Consider the following 21568-nt stretch of genomic DNA (forward strand, 5'->3'; position numbering starts at 1 on the left):
CACACACACACACACACCTCCTGGTGCTTTCCTGTGACACGGAGCGACGGGGTTAGCGGGGGGATTAAATAAGGCCAGGGGGGGAGTCTGTGCAACATGTGATGTGCAGATCACACGGGTGGGACACGCTGAGTGGCTCAGACTCTGCATCAGTGAACCGTTTTTATAACCTGACTCCTGTTCACACATTCCCCCTCATTTGCATACTTAAAGTGTCATTTTGTGTCCTTAAAAGGGCGATGCCTTGCTTAAAGAACTCACTGTGGCAATTCATGTGCAGATGCATCTCAATATATGAGAATACCATCAAATCTGGCTTGTTTCTGAGAAAATGATAATAGAATTGTCTCACAATGGCAAAATTAAGGTGGATTAAGCAGCAGAGTGAAAGGCAAATGAAAGCATATAACATGCATAACAAAGGACCGATTAATTGGGTGTTAAACACAGTAATGTGACAGTAGGTCCCCGTTATGGCCTGAAGCATCATGGATGAGACTGGCTGGACAGTTATTGACACAGTGGTTCATTGCTAAAGAGGTTGGCCCTTAATGGAGGAAAGTTGAGTGGAAGGAAAATCTGTGGTAGAAAAAGGGCAGGTTTTTATTAGCTGTAAGTCACGATTATCAAAATTATCTGAAATAAATGAAAGGTGTCTCTCCGACTTTCACTTCTTAAATGATATGATTTAAATAAGTTACATTTTCACTGAAATTCTAATTACCGTATTTTCCGGACTATAAGTCGCTCCGGAGTACAAGTCGCGCCAGCCATAAAATGCATAATATAGAAGGAAAAAACATATATAAGTCGCACTGGAGTATCAGTCGCATTTTTGGGGGAAATTTATTTGATAATATACAACATCAAGAACAGACACGTCATCTTGAAAGGCAATTTTATATAAAAATAGAACGGAGGCAACAACAGGCTGAATAATTGTACGGTTAGCTTACGCTACATGACACAACTGAGAACGTGCCTGGTATGTTAACATAACATATTAAAAGCTATTCAGATAACTATAGCATAAATAACATGCGAAGAAGTTAACCAAAGCGCCCGTGTCACTCCAAATAACTAAAATCCAGTGAAATCTTCATCCTCGGTGTCACTTTCAAATAACTCTGTTAACTCTGGAGGTAGAAGCTGCGGCACTTCCACTTCTACTTCGCTTACGTCTGATTCAACACAGGCCTAGAGCGCCCTCTGGTGGTTTGGTGTGAAAATAACAGGTGTAATGATATACCGGTGAAAATGTGTAATAATTTCACACATAAGTCGCTCCAGAGTATAAGTCGCACCCCCGACCAAACTATGAAAAAAAACTGCGACTTATAGCTCGGAAAATACGGTAATAGAGCTGCACCTGTACTTGTCATATAGCTTGTCTTTGAGTTCCACAGCGAAAAAAATACCTCAGTGCCATACCTAGTCAATAAATCCACTGAGGCCTTCCTCTTCTTCTCATAAACTTGTACGCAGTTCGCTTCTTGCGACTCCCAGCCATGTTCAAAGTCTACGGTGAGAGCAGCGGAGCTACAAGGAACAGCTAACCGTGAGCTGTGTGAGAGCAGGAATAAAACTCTAACCAATCCCTGCCCTTCGGTGTGAAGAGCAAAAACTGGTCAGAGTTTTTACAGGCCTGCAGCTCCCACAGAGATCAATTCTTTTAACCTCCTTTTTCGCAGGTCTGGAAACCCCTGTTTTAAAGTACAGAATTTTTCTGACTACCGGTTTTTGGATCAGGCTCTCCTCTCCATGTGCGGTACTTGTTTAGTGACTCACGGTATTAAAGTAGGCGTCGCAGCGATGCTGGACACAAAACCCAGATAAAGTTTCACCGCACTCAGTCAGAGTGAAGGCTTATTGGCAGTGACAGCTCTTAAATCACACCCTGACATCCCTCAGCGCCGGCCGGAGCTCCTGGATGGCTGGCCAAAAAATAAAAGCTCCCGTTCTCATCGGAGTACCTGAGAGAGAGAGAGCGCCCCGGAACAGAGGCGCGCACGACTGCCTGTTATCGCACAGCCTAAAGTCTGTGCTGCAGCCAGGTGATAACAAACTTCACTTCGTCTCTCTGATGCCTGATCAGGTCTAACCACAGGGGCTGCAGTCAAAATGTAAAGCTGAAAAGGCTCTGAGAGCACAAAAAAAATAAAATAATGGATGCACTTTCCTAAAAGTTCTCACAAATTACTACAACGTACGACAGGCCTGTCATCTCCCAGCATCTTAACTGGTCGCCCTGCAGCCTTCTGTGAAGTGGCCGTCATCCAGAAGCTGGTTTAGTCGTATGAAAAATGCTTGTTTTACGCCTCAGCAACGTTGGATCCCAATAGAGCAAAGAAGAATCTAACAGTCCTAAATCATCACCAGGTTCCTTTGTATCTTGCTTCCACATTGCTGTAATCGATTAAAGCGGTCTTGATCAACACTTCTCCAGTCGTTCTGGAGGTTTTGCAGAGGTTTTATCTTTGGGCTATCGCTGCCTCTTCATTCCAGTACCTGAACATTTCAAGAACAAAGTTTGTGTGTTTGTTGAATTACCTCTGAACCCTGAATCACTTAAGAACAAAAAATGCTCCAAAACTCAGATGACAAATTAAAGAAGCAGTATGAGTAGGATCTTTAGGTAGTTGTCGCAAAAGGTACAATTTGAAGCAGCTTTTTAGGCGAATCTGTGAAAAACATCAACAATAATCTAGTAAACATGAAAGTATTTTAGTACCAACAAGGTGATACCAAAGGAGATCTTAGCTGATAACCGGATTTACTGAAGGATGATACATCTCAGGAATTTCAAACCATTTGTAAGAGGACCTGGAAATGCAGCTAAAGTGATTTTTTTTTAAACTTGACCAATGACAAAGGAGAAGAAACTATTGCCACAAGATTCTTACATAAGAAGGTGGAAGGGTCTCAGACCTCTTGATAAGATACAACTTAGTACCTGTCTGATGTACCAGCATCCACAGATTGATGCTTTCATTTTACCACAGCATGCGTTCAGTTTGCCTTGGAAACCAAAGCTCACTTGCGGGAATGTTGTACCAGCTGAAATAAAAACGTTCTGGTTGCAAGGTGGAAAACCAGCGGGATTTTCTAATTGTCTGGGTGCCAACTACCAGCACTAATATTAAACCAGTAATGGCACATTTTCATTGCAATATATCAGAAGTGCCGAAAAATGATTTATACCTGCAACTTTAACCACATTTTATGTGCGGCAGCCATATTGAATCTTAGACTCAGGGGCTGCTGAGAGACATCTGACTTTTCAAGGTGAAATTTGTATTTCCTGTATTTTGTCCGGTTTGGAAAGTCGACTCCTATGTTGAAATCGAACCAATCAACATCAGCTGAATCTTCTCCACATAAACCCTATTTTCTCTTTGAACCTTCTGCTGCTGAACATGAGACCTGAAAGCTCTTCTTTTTGTCCACTATTGTTCTGCTTCCCATTTTTCTTATGGCACAGGTTGTGTGTTGGTTATGGTCATGTGGTGAAGGCACTAAACAGCAAAAAAGTCTTAAAGAAGCAATAAGTAAAAAAAAATACTCTAAAATTAACTAAAGTTATTCTCTTATGTCACCTGGGATGGAAGTAAGATTCCTATAAAACAATCGGTCCTCTCCATCAACAATGTCTTAGTTAAGTTTTTCTCCTTTCAAACCTAAAGGTACGGTCCAGAATGACTTCAGTCTACAGTGTAGCTCGTGTTTACTTCCTGGTTCCTGAGCCAATCATATGAGAGTTCCCAGGATTCCCAAGACAGAGCATTTGGTGTTTTATGTTGGCAAAAGCAGCAGTCTGTAAACATGGAAGCCAGTAAGAGAAACAGACCAGAGATAAAATGGAACAAAATATGATATACCTGTCCTATGTAAGTGAAATAATCAGTGGGATCACAGCAACAAAAGACAGTTTAAAAACTATATATTAGATTGTTAGTGGCAGGTTGTTGTACTGATTTGAGACTCTAGTGTCATTATTACTTAATGCTCCTTTACACATGCCTAGGTCCAAAGAAAGGTTTGCACATTTGCAACCATGTTCTCACTACAAGCTCTTTGTTGTCAAACATGGTTTGATTGCACCTACAAAATCACGTGCAAAGGCCCGAATGGCATCAAGGCGACATAAATAACAAAAATTACTTTAAAAAAGATTTGTCAAGTAGATTGCTTGGTTGAAAAGTACAGTTTCGCTTTGTTGCTTCTCAGAGTAGAAAAGGCAGTAATTTTCAGATATATTTGCGCCACATCACGCTTGGCGTTGCAAGCGTCAAACCGTCCAAACAAAATCCGCCGCTTCTCTTTTAGGGCTTTGTACGGCTAATGAAGGGCTGAACAGATTTACCCATCCATGGGAGTCCATAGCTTGTGCTGTCCATTTTATACGCTGCACAGCAAACCTTCTTCTGCTGCAAAGACCCAACAAAGCAAGTGATATGATCGGAGCAGCGATCTGTGTTATCTGAGATATTTATGAGCGTTTTTTAAGGTTATTCCACCTCAAGGTTTTATATTCTGGGTATCGATTGCTTTCTTTCTTTTTTTTTTGTGTCTGAGTAATGTTGCCCAACCGTGGCACAATGGTTTCCTCAGATCTTATATTACTCTTTTGAAAATATCTGTGAGCCACAGCTGCTTGTCGTACGAGTTGTGCTCATCAAATGTGTAAAAAAAAAAAAAAAAAAAAACTTCACTGACAAATGTTCAGCCAGAGTCTCTGAATGAGATGATCTGTAGGAGTTTTGGGAAAGTATTTGACCCCCCCCCCCCCCCCCTCACATTTTTAAACACACTTACGAGTTTCCTAACTTTCAAAAGGATTTTATTTCCTGTCTGAATTCATTAAAAAGTCAAATGCAAATGTGGTCACTTCAAGATACTGTGTGAAAATTTGACGGGAGGAGCCGGCCACCCTCAGAGATAAGTGAAAGTTTGCCTTCAGGGCTGCCTTTCAGTGAGGAAAAAATGAAGTCATGTTCGTTCTACACAGACTTCTACACTTTTCTTTCTGAAGGACTGGAGTTGTGTGGAGGTGGATGCCTGTTTTGACTTGCTAGAAGAATGCTCAGATTTTTATTCCCTTTTTTAATAGCTATGAGTCACAGTTCTGCCGGGATTAGGCAAAAAAAAAAAAAAAGCTGCTTGGTTATCTGTTTCAACAACATAGATTCATGATTTGCTTCAGAAAAGAAGACAGTTTTTATATGATTAACCTTCCAGAAAGTCCCATCTGGAGAGAAAAACATCTCCATTATGTCACTTAGGAGCAGAGTAAGCAGGGCCTCATGTTTTTCAGGGTTTAGCCGACTAACAACAGCGGCAGCGACGTGGGAACTCTGAGCTATACACACATTGCTATAAAGTTAATTAAACAACAGCCTCACTCATTATTACACCCTATCAAAGAATTAGGAGACCCCACAAAAATGCTGTGTGGCTGAAGCATTGTTAGCTGAAACTGAATCTTATTAACCGTTGTTGACATACAAGCTAATATTAGCACTATTATGAAAATGTCAATCATTTTCAGCAAAGTTAGCTCCAATTATTATCCCCATTTCATTTTTCAGCAGAAATATTTCCGTCACAGTTTGAGTCAGTGAAATTAACAGTAGGAGAGCTTCTTTAAAAGGGGGAGAGAACCAGAACAAAACAAAGCAAAAACTGATTCTCCACCTGTTTTATGGTTTAACCTGGTTTATGCGCAAGCTAGCCCTATAACAACTAACCAGTACAGGAAGTTAGAGCCATTGCTTTTAGCTACTTTATAACCCATTTATTATTTTTTGCAATTTCAAAGGAAAGAAATAAAAATAACAGTTTTGACCATTTACCACTTGTTTCTATTTTAGTGTTAGCTTTCTATTTAAGTACAGCTAGCCTGGCTCCTGCAGGGAGTAAAATGAAGCAATTTAAGACGTTTCTCAGCTTTGTTTTAGAGTTTCTGAATCACTAGGTTTTTTTTATATATATATAAGTGACACAAAGGAAACACACAGAAACTGAATCTCGATCCGTTTCTACTGTTTATGTACACACTAGCATTTGAGAATTAGCACAAACTTAGAAACAATTTAGTTTCAAAAGTCACTGCTTCAAAAGGTTGTATGACTTTTGACAACATTTTTATTGCTTGTTGATATAAGAGCAGAAATAAAATCACATTCCATTTGTCATGCATGCTTATGAACAAGCTTGTGTTAGGACTGTTGCACAGACACCGAATACAGGAAGTTAGAAAAATAGCACTTTAAAACACCGTTGGGCCATCACTTCAAAATTCAAGGGTAAGTTTAATGATTTTTATAAAAAATATTTGGCAACTGTTTGGTCAGATAATTATTGTGGTGAGTCTTATATACTTCTCAGCACTTATGGGATGCTTGTTAACTGTTGCCAATCAAACGCCACCATGGAAAGTGTACCTAAGTCACATCCATGACTAGTTTCTCATAGCAAAAGCAAGTCTTGTATATTACTGAAGTCCTTTTAACTCCGACTACAGGGACATTTTTTTTCTGGATCCATCCCCAGCTGTAGGTTAGGATGATCCTAAACATCTTCATGAGGACTTTTGTTGTAGGGATATACCGTATTTTCCGGACTACAAGTCGCAGTTTTTTTTCATAGTTTGGCCGGGGGTGCGACTTATACTCTGGAGTGACTTATGGGTGAAATTATTACACATTTTTACCGGTATATCATTACACCTGTTATTTTCACACCAAACCACAAGAGGGCGCTCTAGGCCTGTGTTGAATCAGACGTAAGCGACGTAGAAGCGGAAGTGCCGCAGCTTCTACCTCCGGAGTTAACGGAGTTATTTGAAAGTGACACCGAAGATGAAGATTTCACTGGATTTTAGTTATTTGGAGTGACACGGGCGCTTTGGTTAACTTCTTCGCATGTTATTTATGCTATAGTTATCTGAATAGCTTTTAATATGTTTTGTTAACATACCAGGCACATTCTCAGTTGTGTCATGTAGCGTAAGCTAAGCGTACAATTATTCAGCCTGTTGTTGCCTCCGTTCTATTTTTTATTTAAAATTGCCTTTCAAGATGACATGTCTGTTCTTGATGTTGTATATTATCAAATAAATGTCCCCCAAAAATGCGACTTATACTCCAGTGCGACTTATATATGTTTTTTCCTTCTTTATTATGCATTTTATGGCTGGTGCGACTTGAGCTACTTATAGTCCGGAAAATACGGCAACTATTTTCCCCCTCACCTAAAATTTGCTCTGTTTTCTTGTTGTAAGTTGACAGGTTGGCAGCAGGACACCTCCTGATCTACTCCATCCGTCTCCGTAGCACCTTTGCAGACCTCATCTGACCTAACCTGCCGCTCAGCCGCTATCCCCCCACCTTCGTCGTCGCAGACGCCTCAAAGAAACCCAAGCCACAGCAGAGAGGGAAACGAGAGAAGGCCAGTGGTTTTGAGAATGGATCCATGCTGGGATGAGACTTGTCCATGCAGCCCGGGGGCAAGAGGAAGGATGAATTCAGACCTTATATTGCTCTACCTTTCCCCAGTGTGCAATTACACACGCAATTACTCTCCCTGGGCGCCGAACATCCTCTAAAACCGTCAAGATCACATCCAATCTGCCGAGGCCGGCTGGGAGACCGGCTTCTTAATGTACTTGAAAGGGCTCTCTCGGAGGATAACTAGCTGCAGAGATCGCCAGAGGGAAAGTGTGTAGAGCAGGAAGAGGATATTGAGGGAGGATGAGAAGATAAGAAGAGGATGAGGTGAAGGCGAGGGGACACAGAGGCACACACACTCGAGTTGATACTCGGTATGCATGAGGGCTTGTTTATGCGTGAGGGAAATATCAATGCGGAGCCCCTCGTCTGTACTTGTCTGCTGCCGAGGAGTTCGATGATGTGGCACATCTCCAGTCTGCATTAATCTCCCCGAGCTATTTCAGACGGATATCCATGAGTACGCCTTCACATCTGGATTGAATAGAGGGAGATCAGACTCTGGGGTGAAATGAAAACCTCAGCTGCTGTGCCTTTTTCCTGGCTTCAGAGCATGTGCGGGAGTGCAGGTGCCAATTATTTTCACATCTAATGTAAACCAGAGAACAAGGACGCGTCAATCACAGCTGCAGCCTTTTGGAATGGAAATGGGGATGAATTCATAGGGAACACAGCTATTTTTTTTTTTTTGGCGGCCGATGAAATGGGTTGGTTGGGACTTATAAAAAAAATAAAATCCCCGCAGATTCAGGCCCCTAAAAAGGGAAAACGTCGAGGCATTTGAACTTCAGATTGGTCCATCTGTAATGAGGAGAAATGGCGACGGTGAGGTGAAAACGATATTCTGTTACAGACGGTGAACAATGAGGTGTTTCAGGTTTGGAGTTGGGCTCGTAAAGGCATTTATTATTTTTAGATTTAGCTTCTCTCCCAACAGTTCACCAACAGAAGAAGTGATTGATCATCTGGATGTAGGCAACTTGACACAAAGAATAAGGGCACGCAAAGCTGTCATCATAATAAGACGAAGCGATTTAACAAAAACAGTGTGAGAACACCTTGGAGTCTTGACTTATTTCACACATGTCTCATAGTCATCAGAATAAATTGGCAACATTTGCACTCACGAGACCTAAACTCATGTTAACTTACACTCAAAAGTCAAGCAGCTTACATCAAGCACGTTTAAAGAACATTGTAGTACAGCTTACTGCTTTAGGAAGTTAGAAAAGCAGCAATTCAGGCCTTTAAATACCTAAAGGAGTTCATCTCTTCTATTCATAAACTTATGAATAAAGTTTTATGCTGACATTAATGATGCTCACTGCGCTGCCTAGTACCGTTCCCAATCCGTATGACTGCAAGGATTAATTAGAAATGATACCAATTGGAGTTTATGTTAGTTTGACATAAGGTTGCTTTATTCTAATGAATAAAAAAAACATTTGGTTTTGTTACATAGTAACTATTCAGCATTAGATAATTCTCTCTTCATATCATGGCACTATTAGTATGCAAATTGTTGCGTACTGACTACCTTTAATTAATCATTACTAGAAAAACATGAACAGTGTATCATTAAATAAGGGGTAATTAGCAAATAGTTCAAAAAGGTGTAAACTATGACTTCATATGTAAGAGATTACTAACCATTTGTTGATACATACACAGAAAAAATTGACAATGCATCATTAAATGATGTTAACATGATATGTAACTGTTCGCTTACATTAGTTAATGTACAGCTATGTCGCAAAATATGTCCAATGTGTCATTAAGTTATAGCAAAACAGAAAATAATCTGTACATTGTTGCACACTCACTATATATGTAAAAAAAAAAAAAAAACAACTCTTCTTGATATTAATGTAGCAACAAAGAAGCAATGCATCGCTAATTATGGCTAATTAGTGTTAAAAGCTAGTTACCAAATACAAATAGTCCAGAAGCTGCTGAATTCAGGACAGATAATTAGTTATGCAAAACTTAATTTATGGTTGCATTACCAAAAATGAATAATGTATCATTAACCATGGTTTATTAAGAAATTGTCCTTAATTTGACCACTGTTTAAATCATAGCCAGGCGTTAATAACAGTGTATCCTTTCATAAGAGTTAATTAGCAGTTACTTTACATTCCTCATTAGTTTGTGTGCAGCAAATAAAATTATGTGGCGCTCATTGCAGCTGTGAGGCGTAACATCGGACCCAGTCGCGTCTCTTTTTTAACCATTTTAACTGCAGATGCCCTAAATGCAACACCCGATTGATGAATGCAGGCTATGACCCAATTAAGTTGTCCAATTAAAAACGATAGTGATAATGACAGGCCTTGCCGCTGCTGAAAGAAGCGTTTATATATATATATATATATATATATATATATATAAAAAACCATCTGAACATAACTTTATAGACTACAAGGGTGTTTTTTTTTTCTGCTGGGTGTAAAATCCACGAGCTCTGAGACACGAGGCGAAGGCAGATGGATGACAGAGAGAAAACGAGACTTTGTTTCACGGACACAGCCATTTATAAGCAACATTATTTAATCATGACGCGGCCACATTGTGCCGCGGCATCCTGCCTCTGTACCTCGCCGCGCCTGTCAGATGAACAGCCCGACTCCCTCGTTTCTTTCTATATGTTCGGCCTCACTTCAGCTACACAGTGGGATTAACATGTCAGCCCAGTTCAGGCCTTGCAGATGTCGATAAGAATTGCTCATAGCTCTCCCCGGCGAGCCCGCTCTGTCCCTCTGGCTGCAGTTTAGCAATTGAGACATCCTTCAAAACGTCTCGTTGAGACAGATTTTTCAGGTCAGAGGCAGGGGGGGGGGGGGACCGGGGGGGGGGGGAGAAACAAATTAGATAAGTGAGGTAAGCCCCTGGAGATTGTGTTGGATTGCCTATAGATCTTTTTCACAGCAGATATTTTCACGCGTCAAAGCAGGAAATCCAGGGAAGATTAATAGGGCTGCGTTCCACCACAGGAGAGCTTTTGGAGCTGTGCACACTGCTTCATTGTCAAACCGGGACATTGATACAAAAATTGGGGCTTTATGAAATAACGAATAACTCTTCGTGTTACGCAAATTAAGTTTATGATACACTGTCTGTCAAAAATTATTCAGACCCGTTGAACTTTCTTTTTTTTAAATTGGCCACGTTGCAATTGCAGACTTTAATGCTACGCATTTAAAGCTAGAGCTTTAACGACCAATTGGATGGGAGAGTCTCTCTGAACACCAATCTTTCAGTCCTGCCACAGATTCTCAGTCTGGGCTTTGACTAGGACATTCTAACATAGGAATAAGCTTTGATCTAAACCAGGGGTCTTCAACCCTGGTCCTCAGGACACACAATCCTGCATGTTTTAGGTGTTTTTTTTTCCTGCTTTCACACAAATTACCTAAAAATAAGGATGACTAACAGGCGTATGCAGTCATTTTATTCAGGTGTGCTGGAGCAGAAACATATGGAACATGCAGGACACTGGGTCCATGATCAACTTCTGTTCTTCTACCTGCTGCAGGTAGAAGAATATATTTTTTTGTTTTGTTTTCCAATTTGGCTTATTTTGAAAAAAATGGCTTTGGGCTGGTTGTTAAAATTTGGGCTGCTTTTCACAACGTTTGGCAGGTTGTTAGAAAGTATTCATTGGAAAATTGTCAAAATAGTTGTCATTGTGTGGCAAGAAAACAAAAAAACTTGCACATTTTAATAAAATGCCGTTTTCCTGCTCTGATCTCATGACTTGAAAAAGGAGCAATAAGCAAGAAATTCACTGTAAAATCAACCTAAATCATTCTCGTTTGTCACCCGGGATGGTAGTAACATTCCCTATAAACAATCGGTCCTCTCTATCGACAATGTCAACATTTTTCTCCTTTTAAACCTACAGGTACGATCTGGAACTACTTTCAGTTCAGTGTAGCTCGTGTTTACTTCCTGGTTCCTGAGCCAATCACATGAGAGTTCCCAGTGTTCCCAAAACAGAGCATTTGGTATTTTACGTTACCAAAAGAGCAGCAGCCTGCAGACATGGAAGCCAGAAAGATAAACGGACCAGAAGTAGAACAGAATACATCATCATTTACCTGTCCTGTGCAAGTAAACGACGCACCACCGTTCAGTAAGGCATTTTCTGTGTGTTGTTCCCATTTTAACCAATAGATGCCATTATTACTTATAGCTCCTTTAATTCCTTTTGGCATGTCTAGAATCAGTGAAACCTGAAATCATCAATGATTAATTGTCACTGGAAAAAGAAACGTTGGAAGGAGAAAATTACACATTAAGTTGGATGTTCGTTGGCTGGTGATGACAACGCGGTTGGGAAAGTGATATTTGTGGGTTTGTGTTATTGGATTGCCCGATTAAACATTTTACAGGGATTAAAGCTTGCATGTGGCAAGTTTTCCTTTTCTTTTGTGCAGTTTCGTGGCTAATGGGGTGGATTTTCTTTTTGTCATGTGTGCAACAGTTCTACGGTTTTGATGCGAGTTCAGTTGCCTGCTGCTCTTTGTGTTGAGCTGGGCGTTTTTTTTTTACCTTGTGTTTGGCCTGGAAACTGTCTGTCAGATCTGGCAACCCAGAAAGCAAGTCACCCCTTGCCTTCCCAAACCCCCCCCCCCCTACTATGCACAACTTTGCGTCGGCCTATCACACAGTAGCTGGAGTCGAATGCAACGCGCTGTAAATATGCAGCGAGGAGCCCTGCCTCTCGCAGGTCTCTGAATCATGCCGATCTCTCTGGTGATGCCCGGCTCAAACTCAATCAAACTGACGGGGCCCTCTGAACGCTTTCGCTCCGCGCCCCGACGCCTGAGCTGCAGATTGAGCAGCGCGCCGAAACAAAGTGGCAGCCCGGGATGTGCCGCACATAATCTATTAACTCTGAGGAAAAGTGGATGCAACAAACTCGGCTCGTCTCTGGCGTGTCGGAGCCGGGTCGGAGCGAAGCCTCCGCGCTAAGCGCCTGCCAAAGCCATTCGGAGTCTGGCGGAGATAAAGGCGCCCTCCCCTTTGACATTTTGAGAAATGCCATGTTTGACAAGCTCTAAAAAAAAGCTACGCGAAGCCTGTTCCCCGCGTTTCATGTTCTAAAGAGCATTTTATTTCCCCTCCCTCAAAAGGCAGAGGCGCGACAGTGGTGAACTAGAGAGCAGTGTGAACACTTTCAGGCCTTCAGAGCTCGATGCCCTCTCCTCCCTGTTAATTCAGCTGCAGCAGAGGAAGGGGGGGGGGGGGGGGGGGAGCAAGCTCTTGAGTGTTTGCTTGAGTGCTTCACTGTGGGATCAGGAGCTTCAACAGACAGCCATTTGAATAATTGTTTTCAAATGTCTTCCTTAATATCAAGATCCCATTACTCTCTTTTCTGCGCCCGTCCCCCCGGCGGAGAGAGCCTCGACTGCTCAGCTTGTGGCGGCGCTCGCCCTAATGAAAGACGCTTTATGCGCGGCCATGGAAATGGCAACGCAGGAACGCAGGGAGAAAAAAATAAAAAATAAAACTTGATGTGGATTGGCTCATTAGTTGCACAAGTGGAAAGAATAGACCGCGGGCACCTTGGGAGGAAAGATGGCAGCTCTGCAAACTTTGGCTGGCGTGGAGCGGAATCCAAAGGCGGACGCAGACTTTTAACTAAAGACGAGCGTTCTTCTGGGTTTTCCCTCGAGTGGTTCGCTCTCCCCGAGATGGCTGAGCCTCAGAGTGTCTGTTTAGTAATGAAACTCAATTACTGAAAACTGCATTTAATTATTATAATCAGCATTTCACTCATGCGGCTGGTGGATTTGCCCCCCCCGAAAGAGAGGAAAACTGTTTAAAATTCCAACAACAGACCACTTATTAAATGTATGGTTTTAGGATAAAATCAGCTGACAGGGTAAAGGGACGCTGGGCAGGGGCGGTTCTAGGCAGGGGCCAACAGGGGCCAGTGCCCCTGTACAATGGTCCCTGTACTAAAGACATGATATTAAACCAGGGCTTTGAACCGATTTTTTTCCCCAATCGGTTCGTTCCGAACAGAAACGGAATTATAACGTTTCTGGTTATGAGTTCCACCAATAAATTGACGTTCCCGAACCGGTTAGAACAAAAAAAAATACTGTTCCCGGAACGGTTAATTTCGTTCCTTTCGTTTGACAAATATAGCTATTGATATTGTGTTTGGAATGAGCTTTTTACTTAACGATGGATCGTAATTTACCTCTTATTTAAGATGTGTAGCTTTAGTGGAGACACCGCTCTCTCTCCATTCAGTCAGCGAATGTGTGATGTGATGTCACACAGGAAGTGAACCTCAGCCGTCATGGTAACGTGCGCTAACCTGACTCTGCCTAGCTTCATGTGAAGCTAGGCGGAGCGACATACAGCTGGCGGAGTCAGGTTAAACGTGTGCAGGAAAATAATTACTTTTTTTTTTTTTTTTTTTAGTTAATTAGGCAACGAAAACTTTGAGGAACGAAATAAAACCGGTATTAATCGGTTACCATTATTTTTAAATAAGTGTTCCAGTTCCAGAACCTAAAAAATAATAACGTTTCCGGTTTCGTTTCTGTTCCCTGTAAAATACAAAAAGTTCCCGGTTTTCGTTTTCGTTCCTTGAACCGGTTCAAAGCCCTGTATTAAATACATTTCTTGTATTCGTATATCGTAACTGATTGGTCACTTGGACCAATTGTATTTATCTTTACAGTTTTACACTAATAATAATTTTTAAATTAAGCTGTTTCACCTTTAGCTCCAGTCCTATTGAAACAGGATCAGATGTCTACAACCTGCAGTTCCAGAGCCACAATTGGCTCTTTGACTCACTTAATATGTTAAATTATGAAATATTGACCTGTTTAGGTCCCCCCCCACCCCCCCACCCAAATCTTTTGTTCTGTGCCCCTGCTAAATGTGGTGTAGAACCGCCACTGACACTGGGGAATATCATGTGAGACTGTGGAAGGAAAAGAGTCGATGACAAATACAAAAATGAGAACATTAATCAGGTTTATAGCGGGTCATAAATAAGGCAGGAGCTCCGCTGCAGCTGTGCCGCTCCGGCCCAGATTTTTTAAATCCGAGAACACGGCTCGTTTACAAGGAACACCTTATTGATTTTATTTACTTGTGCGTTCATTGCAGTTATTCATCTACACAGCGGCCGTCTCCCATTCCCTGCATGTGTGAAGATGTTTCACTTCATCGGTGCACGCGCAGTAAACCTGGCGAGAACGTGACCTTATAAACGTGACGCGTTAATATATCATACCAGCTGGGTTTGGTTGGTATTCTGCTGCGTGCGGGCCTCTGAACAGCGCAGAGGAATCCTGGAACGGGATGAAATAAACCAAAACGGAAAGTGGATCCAGTGCCTTGCATGAAGTCGTCATGCACATTTTCATATGTTGTGTTTGAACCACAAGCTGCACACGTTTTACGTGCTAGAACAACATAGATAACTGCATTGTTGTGAGGTGGAAGAAGGTAAATACGGTTTTCAGAGTTCTTTTTACAAATGGAGACCGCCCAAAAACGAGTATTTATTTACTGCATTCCCCTAAAATAAAATCCAGTGCAACCGACTGTCTTCACAAGTTGCCTAATTAGTAAATAGAGTCAATTTGTGCATAATTTCATACCACCATGAAAACAGCTGATCTCACCGTGAACAAATCAGCGATGTGCTAAAACATGGTGCTGTTGGCATGCCTCATTTTTCAGGCAATGCTTTGTAGAGCAATTTTTGTTACAATTACAGCTGCAAGGCGTGTCGGTACTGGGTTTAGCAAGTTCTTCTTTTAGAAATAGCTCAAACTCAGGCTGGTGGGTTGAAGAGAGTTTCTAAACATTAGTCTCACCAAAATTGTCTATTGGATTTATGCTGCGTTCTTTTTACCTCGTAAGTTGGAACAAGGAGCTGGGAATGGCGTAATGCCCGAGTTAACAGCGTTCCAGTTAACACAGTTGGAAAAGTCGGGATTAAACAGGGTGGGGGGGCGGGGGGCATGGGATTCCGACATGGTAATGGTCAGAAATGGGATCGTTTTGTTCGCTGAACCTCTTATCAACGTCCTTTAAAGATATACTTTCCACATGCAAACACCACTTTTAACGTGTTTGGTTCAAAGTATAAATAAATGCATATTGTCCATTGCGACTTCTGTTTTTTTCCCCTTTATAACATTTGACTGATTTTTTTAATGCTCTTGGGCCCCTCTAGTGGGTCTTTAGAGATACGCAGCTGCTTAGTTTGCTTATGCCTTGGGCTGGCCCTGCCTCTGTGACCCAATCCCAGCTAAGAGGAAGCCAATGGACGAATAAAGGCAACCCAAGTGTCTCCTGTTGTACTTACCTCAGTTTGAGTATCTTGCCACTAAACCATCTGATTGTAGCTTTGGTTCGTGAACCTCTGGCCTCCAACATGTTTTCTTCCAGAATTACCCTATCTATATTCACCTTGATCTAGCTTCCTACCCACCAGCTTCTCTGTTCCTGTGGAAGTAAAAGATCCCCACAGCATCATGTTTCAACATTGGGATGGTTCACTTAGGGCAGCGGTCTCTAGTCCTCGAGGGCTGCTGTTCTACAACTTTCAGATCCTCTCTGGCTAAAACACACCTGACGCCAACATTAGCTCATTAGCAGAGCTCTGCTGAGCATGGTGGCATGCTAGTGAACAAGTTAACCATTTCATAAACGGGTTTAGGGCAAGGGATGCAAGAAAAAGTTGCAGGACACCAGTCTTCAAGGGTTTGGATGTTACCCCACTGGTTTAGTGTTCTGTAAATTAGTTTTTCCCACCCATTACTTGTTTAGCATGTAATAACACCTACATTTTATTTGTTTATAGTTTACATAAAACGCTGCTGCATATTTATCCTGAAAATTAGTGCAATCTACTGTGATTTTTGAAGCTGTATGCAAACGAAATTTCGTTCTGTACTCACTTTGTGCACACAAAATGACAAATCTATCCATCTATCTATCATTTGACAAACCCTCACACTTTAGATACTTTAATGGCTGTTTTGTTACCGTCTGCCTGTCTTAAAAGACGTCTTGATCTCAGTGGGTCTTTTATCCGTTTAATAAAAATATATATCCTTATAAACGGATAATAAACACTCATTTTAAGCACGGCCTTTACAACAGCAGCTGCTGTAGAGGTGAAGCCCTTTGAGGAAAACGGCTATAAAAATAGAACGTCTTAGATCATTACAGCTCGTTTATGCAGAAAAGCGTCTGAGCTCAGAAGACGAGTCCGAAGAGGAAAACTGGCCGAGAGGTGCACACACCTAAATCCGGTTACTGAACATTCATTAAGACGTTATGAACCTTTCGTGCACACTTCCTGATCAGCCTCTTATTGCATTTTCGAGGAATGAGTTTCAATCATTACGCCTCTAGGTTCCTTAGGTGTTTAGCATCCCCCCAAACCCCCAATACTCCTTCATCTTGTTTCGTCTCCGTCTCTCCTGAGGTACAGATCACTGCTAAGCAACCTGAACACAACACGACGACGCAGGCCTCAAGCGCTGCTCGACAAATACACCCCCCCCCCTGCTGTTCCACGAGATCAGATACGCATGAGTGTGTGTCCATTAAACCAGAGTCCCTTCAGGCTCTGAGCGTCATCTTGTATTCAACGAGATCTCTGTTGTAGATTTAAAAGAGAAAAACAAGTCAATGAATCAGGTGTGTGTGTGGGGGGGGAAGATGTGAGTTTAATTCGCTCCAGCGTGGATTAAAGCATCAGAGAAGCCACTTGCTGCAGAGACATCTACCCAGAGACCTGTTTGGCATCTTCAGGCCCCACATGGCTCTGAATGATCCTTATTAGAGAATAAATTGGTGTAGCTTTAATCGCAGAGTGGAAATAATAATAATGCTTGGCAACGTGTAGGAGCTGATAGAAGTGCAGGGGCGTAAAAAAGAAAAAAAAAAAACTGATTAATTTCTAAGTGTCCAATTATAAAGAGGCATATGTTGGATAGATAGACCTGCGCAGATGCCTTGCAGCAAAGCGAACCCTCATATTGGCAACAAAAGAAAAAAAAGAATCACTTTAAACATGATTGGGTTTTTGTGTTTCTCACACACACACATGTACAAACAGTAGAAAAAATAACACGTTTATCTAGCAGCTGAGCCCACTTATTAAAGACTTTCACAGAGCGTGGCGGAGCTGGGCTGCCCCGCTCACAGACGGGACATTCGGGGGGAAAATCAGCGCGGCGAGGTACAAAAATATACATCTGTGGGCATGCGCTGCGACACGGCTCGGTACGCTGGCCGCCTTACAAAGGTAAGAAAAACAGGAGACTGTCGGTTTATAAAAGCAAAAGCTCGGGGGGGAAACGAATGGCACTTATTGTCACTGTGGCAGAGCTGGAGCCAAAAACACACACAAACCCACGGCTCCGGTCAGACGATACGGCGAACACAGACGCAAGCTTCCGCTGAAGATCCAAGCAACACGAGCAGATTTATGAATTAAGATAAGCAGGAAAATAAAATAAAAACTGTAAACCGGTTTAAAATTGAAGTTGTGTTTGGTCGGGAATGAAGGAATCAAATTGTGCGGCTCCCGATCCGACCGGATGAAACCCAGCACCTAACCTACTGAAGCTTATTTACGGAGCCAAATGAGGCTTGATGATGTCGGATTCACGGCTCCGACACAGGCTGGAAACTTATTTAAGTGTTTTCCAGGTCTGGGAACAAAAAATAAAGCGTAAAATCATCCATCCGTCCTAAAGAAAATGTGTAGGAACCCCGTTTCTTCGCTGAATCAGAGTCTGTAAATATTGTTGACATTAAAAGATAATATGGCACGAGCTATAAACCAACAGTGAGAAAATGTTCTTGAGCTGAAGATGGGGAAAAAAAAAACAGAGTTACTGATCTTTATGTTTGCAAAACCCAAATATTCTTGTAAGAAAAGGCCAAAGATATCAAAGGTGAAGCACAGTTTGTGTGCTTTAGTTAAACCGATGGCACGCCCGGGGCCTCCTCCTCTGCGGCGGCTGTGTTCTGGTCTCGGCTCTCCTCTGCGGGTGGGCTCAGTGGACCGGCCCACCACAGAGTCAGTGCGTTGTCCTGCCGGATCTCCTGCTGCAGCGCTACGCCGCCGCCGCCGCCTTCGGTGTCGGAGGCCGAGTCGCCCTCGCTGTCGGTGGGCCAGGGGAACTGCCGCTGGCCGCTGGACGTGGCCAGAATGGGCATAAACGGATGGACGCTGAGAGGAGGAGGCGGGATGTTACTGCATGGCACCTTTAAACCTTAATTTATCATTTATTAATACAATGTCAGTGTCAAATGTGTTTATATAGCACTTTAAAAACAGGTGTAAAAATGCACCAAAGTGCTGTACAAGAAACGACAATCACACAAATTGATAAAAACAGAGTATCAAAACACTACTTCAAATAAATGCCAAAGAATAAAAATTAGTTTTGAGAAGCGATTTAAAATGATCCAGGCTGTGGGCGGATCTAGTTTGGAAAGGTAAATTGTTCCATAGGATGAGAGCAACAACAGTCGGGTCCGAGGAACTGTCAGTAGCAGCTGATTATTTGATCGTAGGGTTCTGGACACAGACTGAAATTTTAAAAGGTCCCGAAGATAAGAGGGAGCTAACCCATTTAAAACTTTACATAAACAAGCGCACTCTCACAAACACCTACCTGCTTGGATCCAGGTGCTTACAGTTTCACTTCTATACAGAAAACCCCTATTATTATCTTCAGCTGTCACTTTATACATTTCTTATTAATCAATACTGTATATTCTTCAGTTTGTACCTGTAATACATTATCGGTTGGTTTTGCTGTTCTTTTTATATCTTTCTTTGAAGGTGTAGAAGCAGACTCGGAGGATGTTATATTGCTCTCTCCCTTTCCTCTCCTATTTCACATTTTCTCCCTTTAAGCATTTTGTCTCATCTGTTTCTCTCCTTTTTTTTCCTCTTCTACTTTCCCATTTCTGTGTCCATTGAACATGAAACAGTCCCAGCATAAAATCTAATAAAGCGTCTTGCATATATAAATCAAGAGGAGCACAATGGTAAGAGCAGTTTACTTTCTCCACTTGTGAGAAAGTAAAACCTGTTGGGCTCTTTTTGGCTTTAAGACAACAATTATTTTTGCTACATTGCTAGACAGGGCACACAAAAAAATTATATAAAAAAAAAAATAAAATAAACTATTTCTTTAACACCCTTTGTTTATATGCGGCCATTTTAACTCTAAGTCGCATTCAAGTCAAATCGTGCATCACATTATCTATATTGAAACGACACCATAATGAATGAATGAGTAGTTTATACCATGAAATTTCTTGTTCAGAACTTATATAACATTTTGTCAATCAATCTCTGGGACGTTGGTTTTCTTTAAATCTGAACTACAGTCACTGCTACATGAAAATCTGCCATGTGATAAAAATCACATTTAATCCCAGAATTTTTTTATTATTAATTAATCTGATGGGTCAAAACGTTCAGAATTTGGTCAGATATTTCCAGCCGGTGCCTCTCTGCTAGCAAATAAAACAATGTTTGTTTGATCTTAAACTCAGGCTTACCAACTGTAGTACCGCAGTCGTTACAGAATCACATCAATTAGAAATTGGTCAAGAAAGCTGAATAGATGGATCCCATCTTCTAGAAAAGTCTTCCTTTTGTAGAGGAAGATGCTCCGACCAACAAATCTCTACTTAGCAACAGTGATATTTCTGGACTGCTCCGTACTTAAGGAACAACCTGCAGTGAAATCAGACATTAGGCATAACAGGACCTTACTCACTGTAAGATCCTGTCGCGCCTTTTGTTTCGCTGAGAGCTAATTGCGAGCTCCAAACAGTAAAAACCCCAGCAGGACAATTAGCCGCCAGAACGGCAAGAGAATAAAAAAAAAAAATTGAAAGTAAATTACCCAACTCTGACAGAAGCCTTTATTCCCTCTGATCACCACCGCTTTTGTTCTGCTGGTGATTTGTAGAAGTGCCACACAATCAATCCTTAACAGCTCTTACAACCAAAAAAGTTTCATTTTGAGCTCTGAAACGCGGCTCGTTCTCTCTGTGGCGGGTAAGTAGGTCAAATTAAATGGAAAGCAGCCAGAAAAAACGAAGTTCTGGGTGGAAGTGGGTTAGTGTTTCTGCTCATCTTGTGTTTTATCAAGCAGGGAGGAGGAGGAGGAGGAGGATGAAGGTAATACCTGATGCCGTTGGTGCAGTCCCAGTGGGCCTGGAACCTGAGCTGTGGCTGCAGGAGCTCCTCGTTTCCATCGGGAGGCGCCGTGTGAGCGTCCCAGACGGACACGACTCCCTCGGTGTCTCCGCTCAGCAGGTATCGGCCAGATCTGGACATGACAAGGGGGGAGAGAACGGGTCGAAAGGCGGCAATCAGTAACACCGAGGCGACCCGCAGAGTTCTGGTCAGGAGGATCAACTCACGGGTCCAGGTCGAAGTAGATGCGCTGGTTGGTGGCCACGTTCCTCTTCAGGGAAAACACCACTTTGCCCGGGTCCCTCAGGTCCCAGCACAGGATCTCTGGGTCCTGGAACAGAGAGTGCAGGCTGGTTACTACCGTTACTGATTACTCTTCATCACACCGGAGGCTTTACCTGACGCCGAAACCTTCCGTTGAAGTAATTTTGGCAAAAGGGCCGAAAATACTGGTTAGCTGATTGGCCTATGTTGGTGATAGACGGGCCAAATAAACCAATCACAGGGTACTTGCTCTTTTTCCAAATTAAAATTCCAGACTTTTTCCAGACTTTTTTTAAAACTGATATTTTTTTTCCCCAAGACCTTAACTTTATGTACTTGTATACTTGTGTGCCTGTCACTACCCGATCCGTACCGGTAGCACGATCCGTACCATCAGCTCATTTGCGCAAGCGCCAACAGAATAACTTCCGGGTCGCCAAAAAAATAATTTAATTACGGTACTGAAAATACTTATTTCTATACTTAAATCATTAAATAATGCTAAACTATATCGTAAATAAGGCATTGAATACTTTTCTGAAAGAAATTTATACGTTTTACATTCTCT

At 42.0% G+C, this 21568-nt stretch overlaps 1 protein-coding gene across 3 annotated transcripts in view; it reads right to left on the reverse strand.

Annotated features, from left to right (window-relative positions):
- The window catches only part of wrap53 (WD repeat containing, antisense to TP53), a 46235-nt gene continuing 24667 nt past the window's right edge, over nt 1–21568 (reverse strand). The window contains exons 8-11 of one of the 3 annotated variants that reach the window (XR_004932563.1): nt 20964–21067; nt 20726–20869; nt 17603–18744; nt 1–17 (exon numbers count right to left, since the gene is read on the reverse strand). Coding sequence is in view for 2 of the 3 variants with exons in the window: in XM_036146631.1 (XP_036002524.1) it covers nt 18298–18744; nt 20726–20869; nt 20964–21067 (695 nt within the window). In the remaining variant the exon portion in view is untranslated. Of the gene's footprint in view, nt 18–17204; nt 18745–20725; nt 20870–20963; nt 21068–21568 lie in introns of those variants that run through there. The other 2 variants (XM_036146631.1, XM_036146632.1) reach the window with 2 other exon arrangements.

Source organism: Fundulus heteroclitus, chromosome 14 (genome assembly GCF_011125445.2).
Source record: "Fundulus heteroclitus isolate FHET01 chromosome 14, MU-UCD_Fhet_4.1, whole genome shotgun sequence".
NCBI lineage: Eukaryota > Metazoa > Chordata > Actinopteri > Cyprinodontiformes > Fundulidae > Fundulus > Fundulus heteroclitus.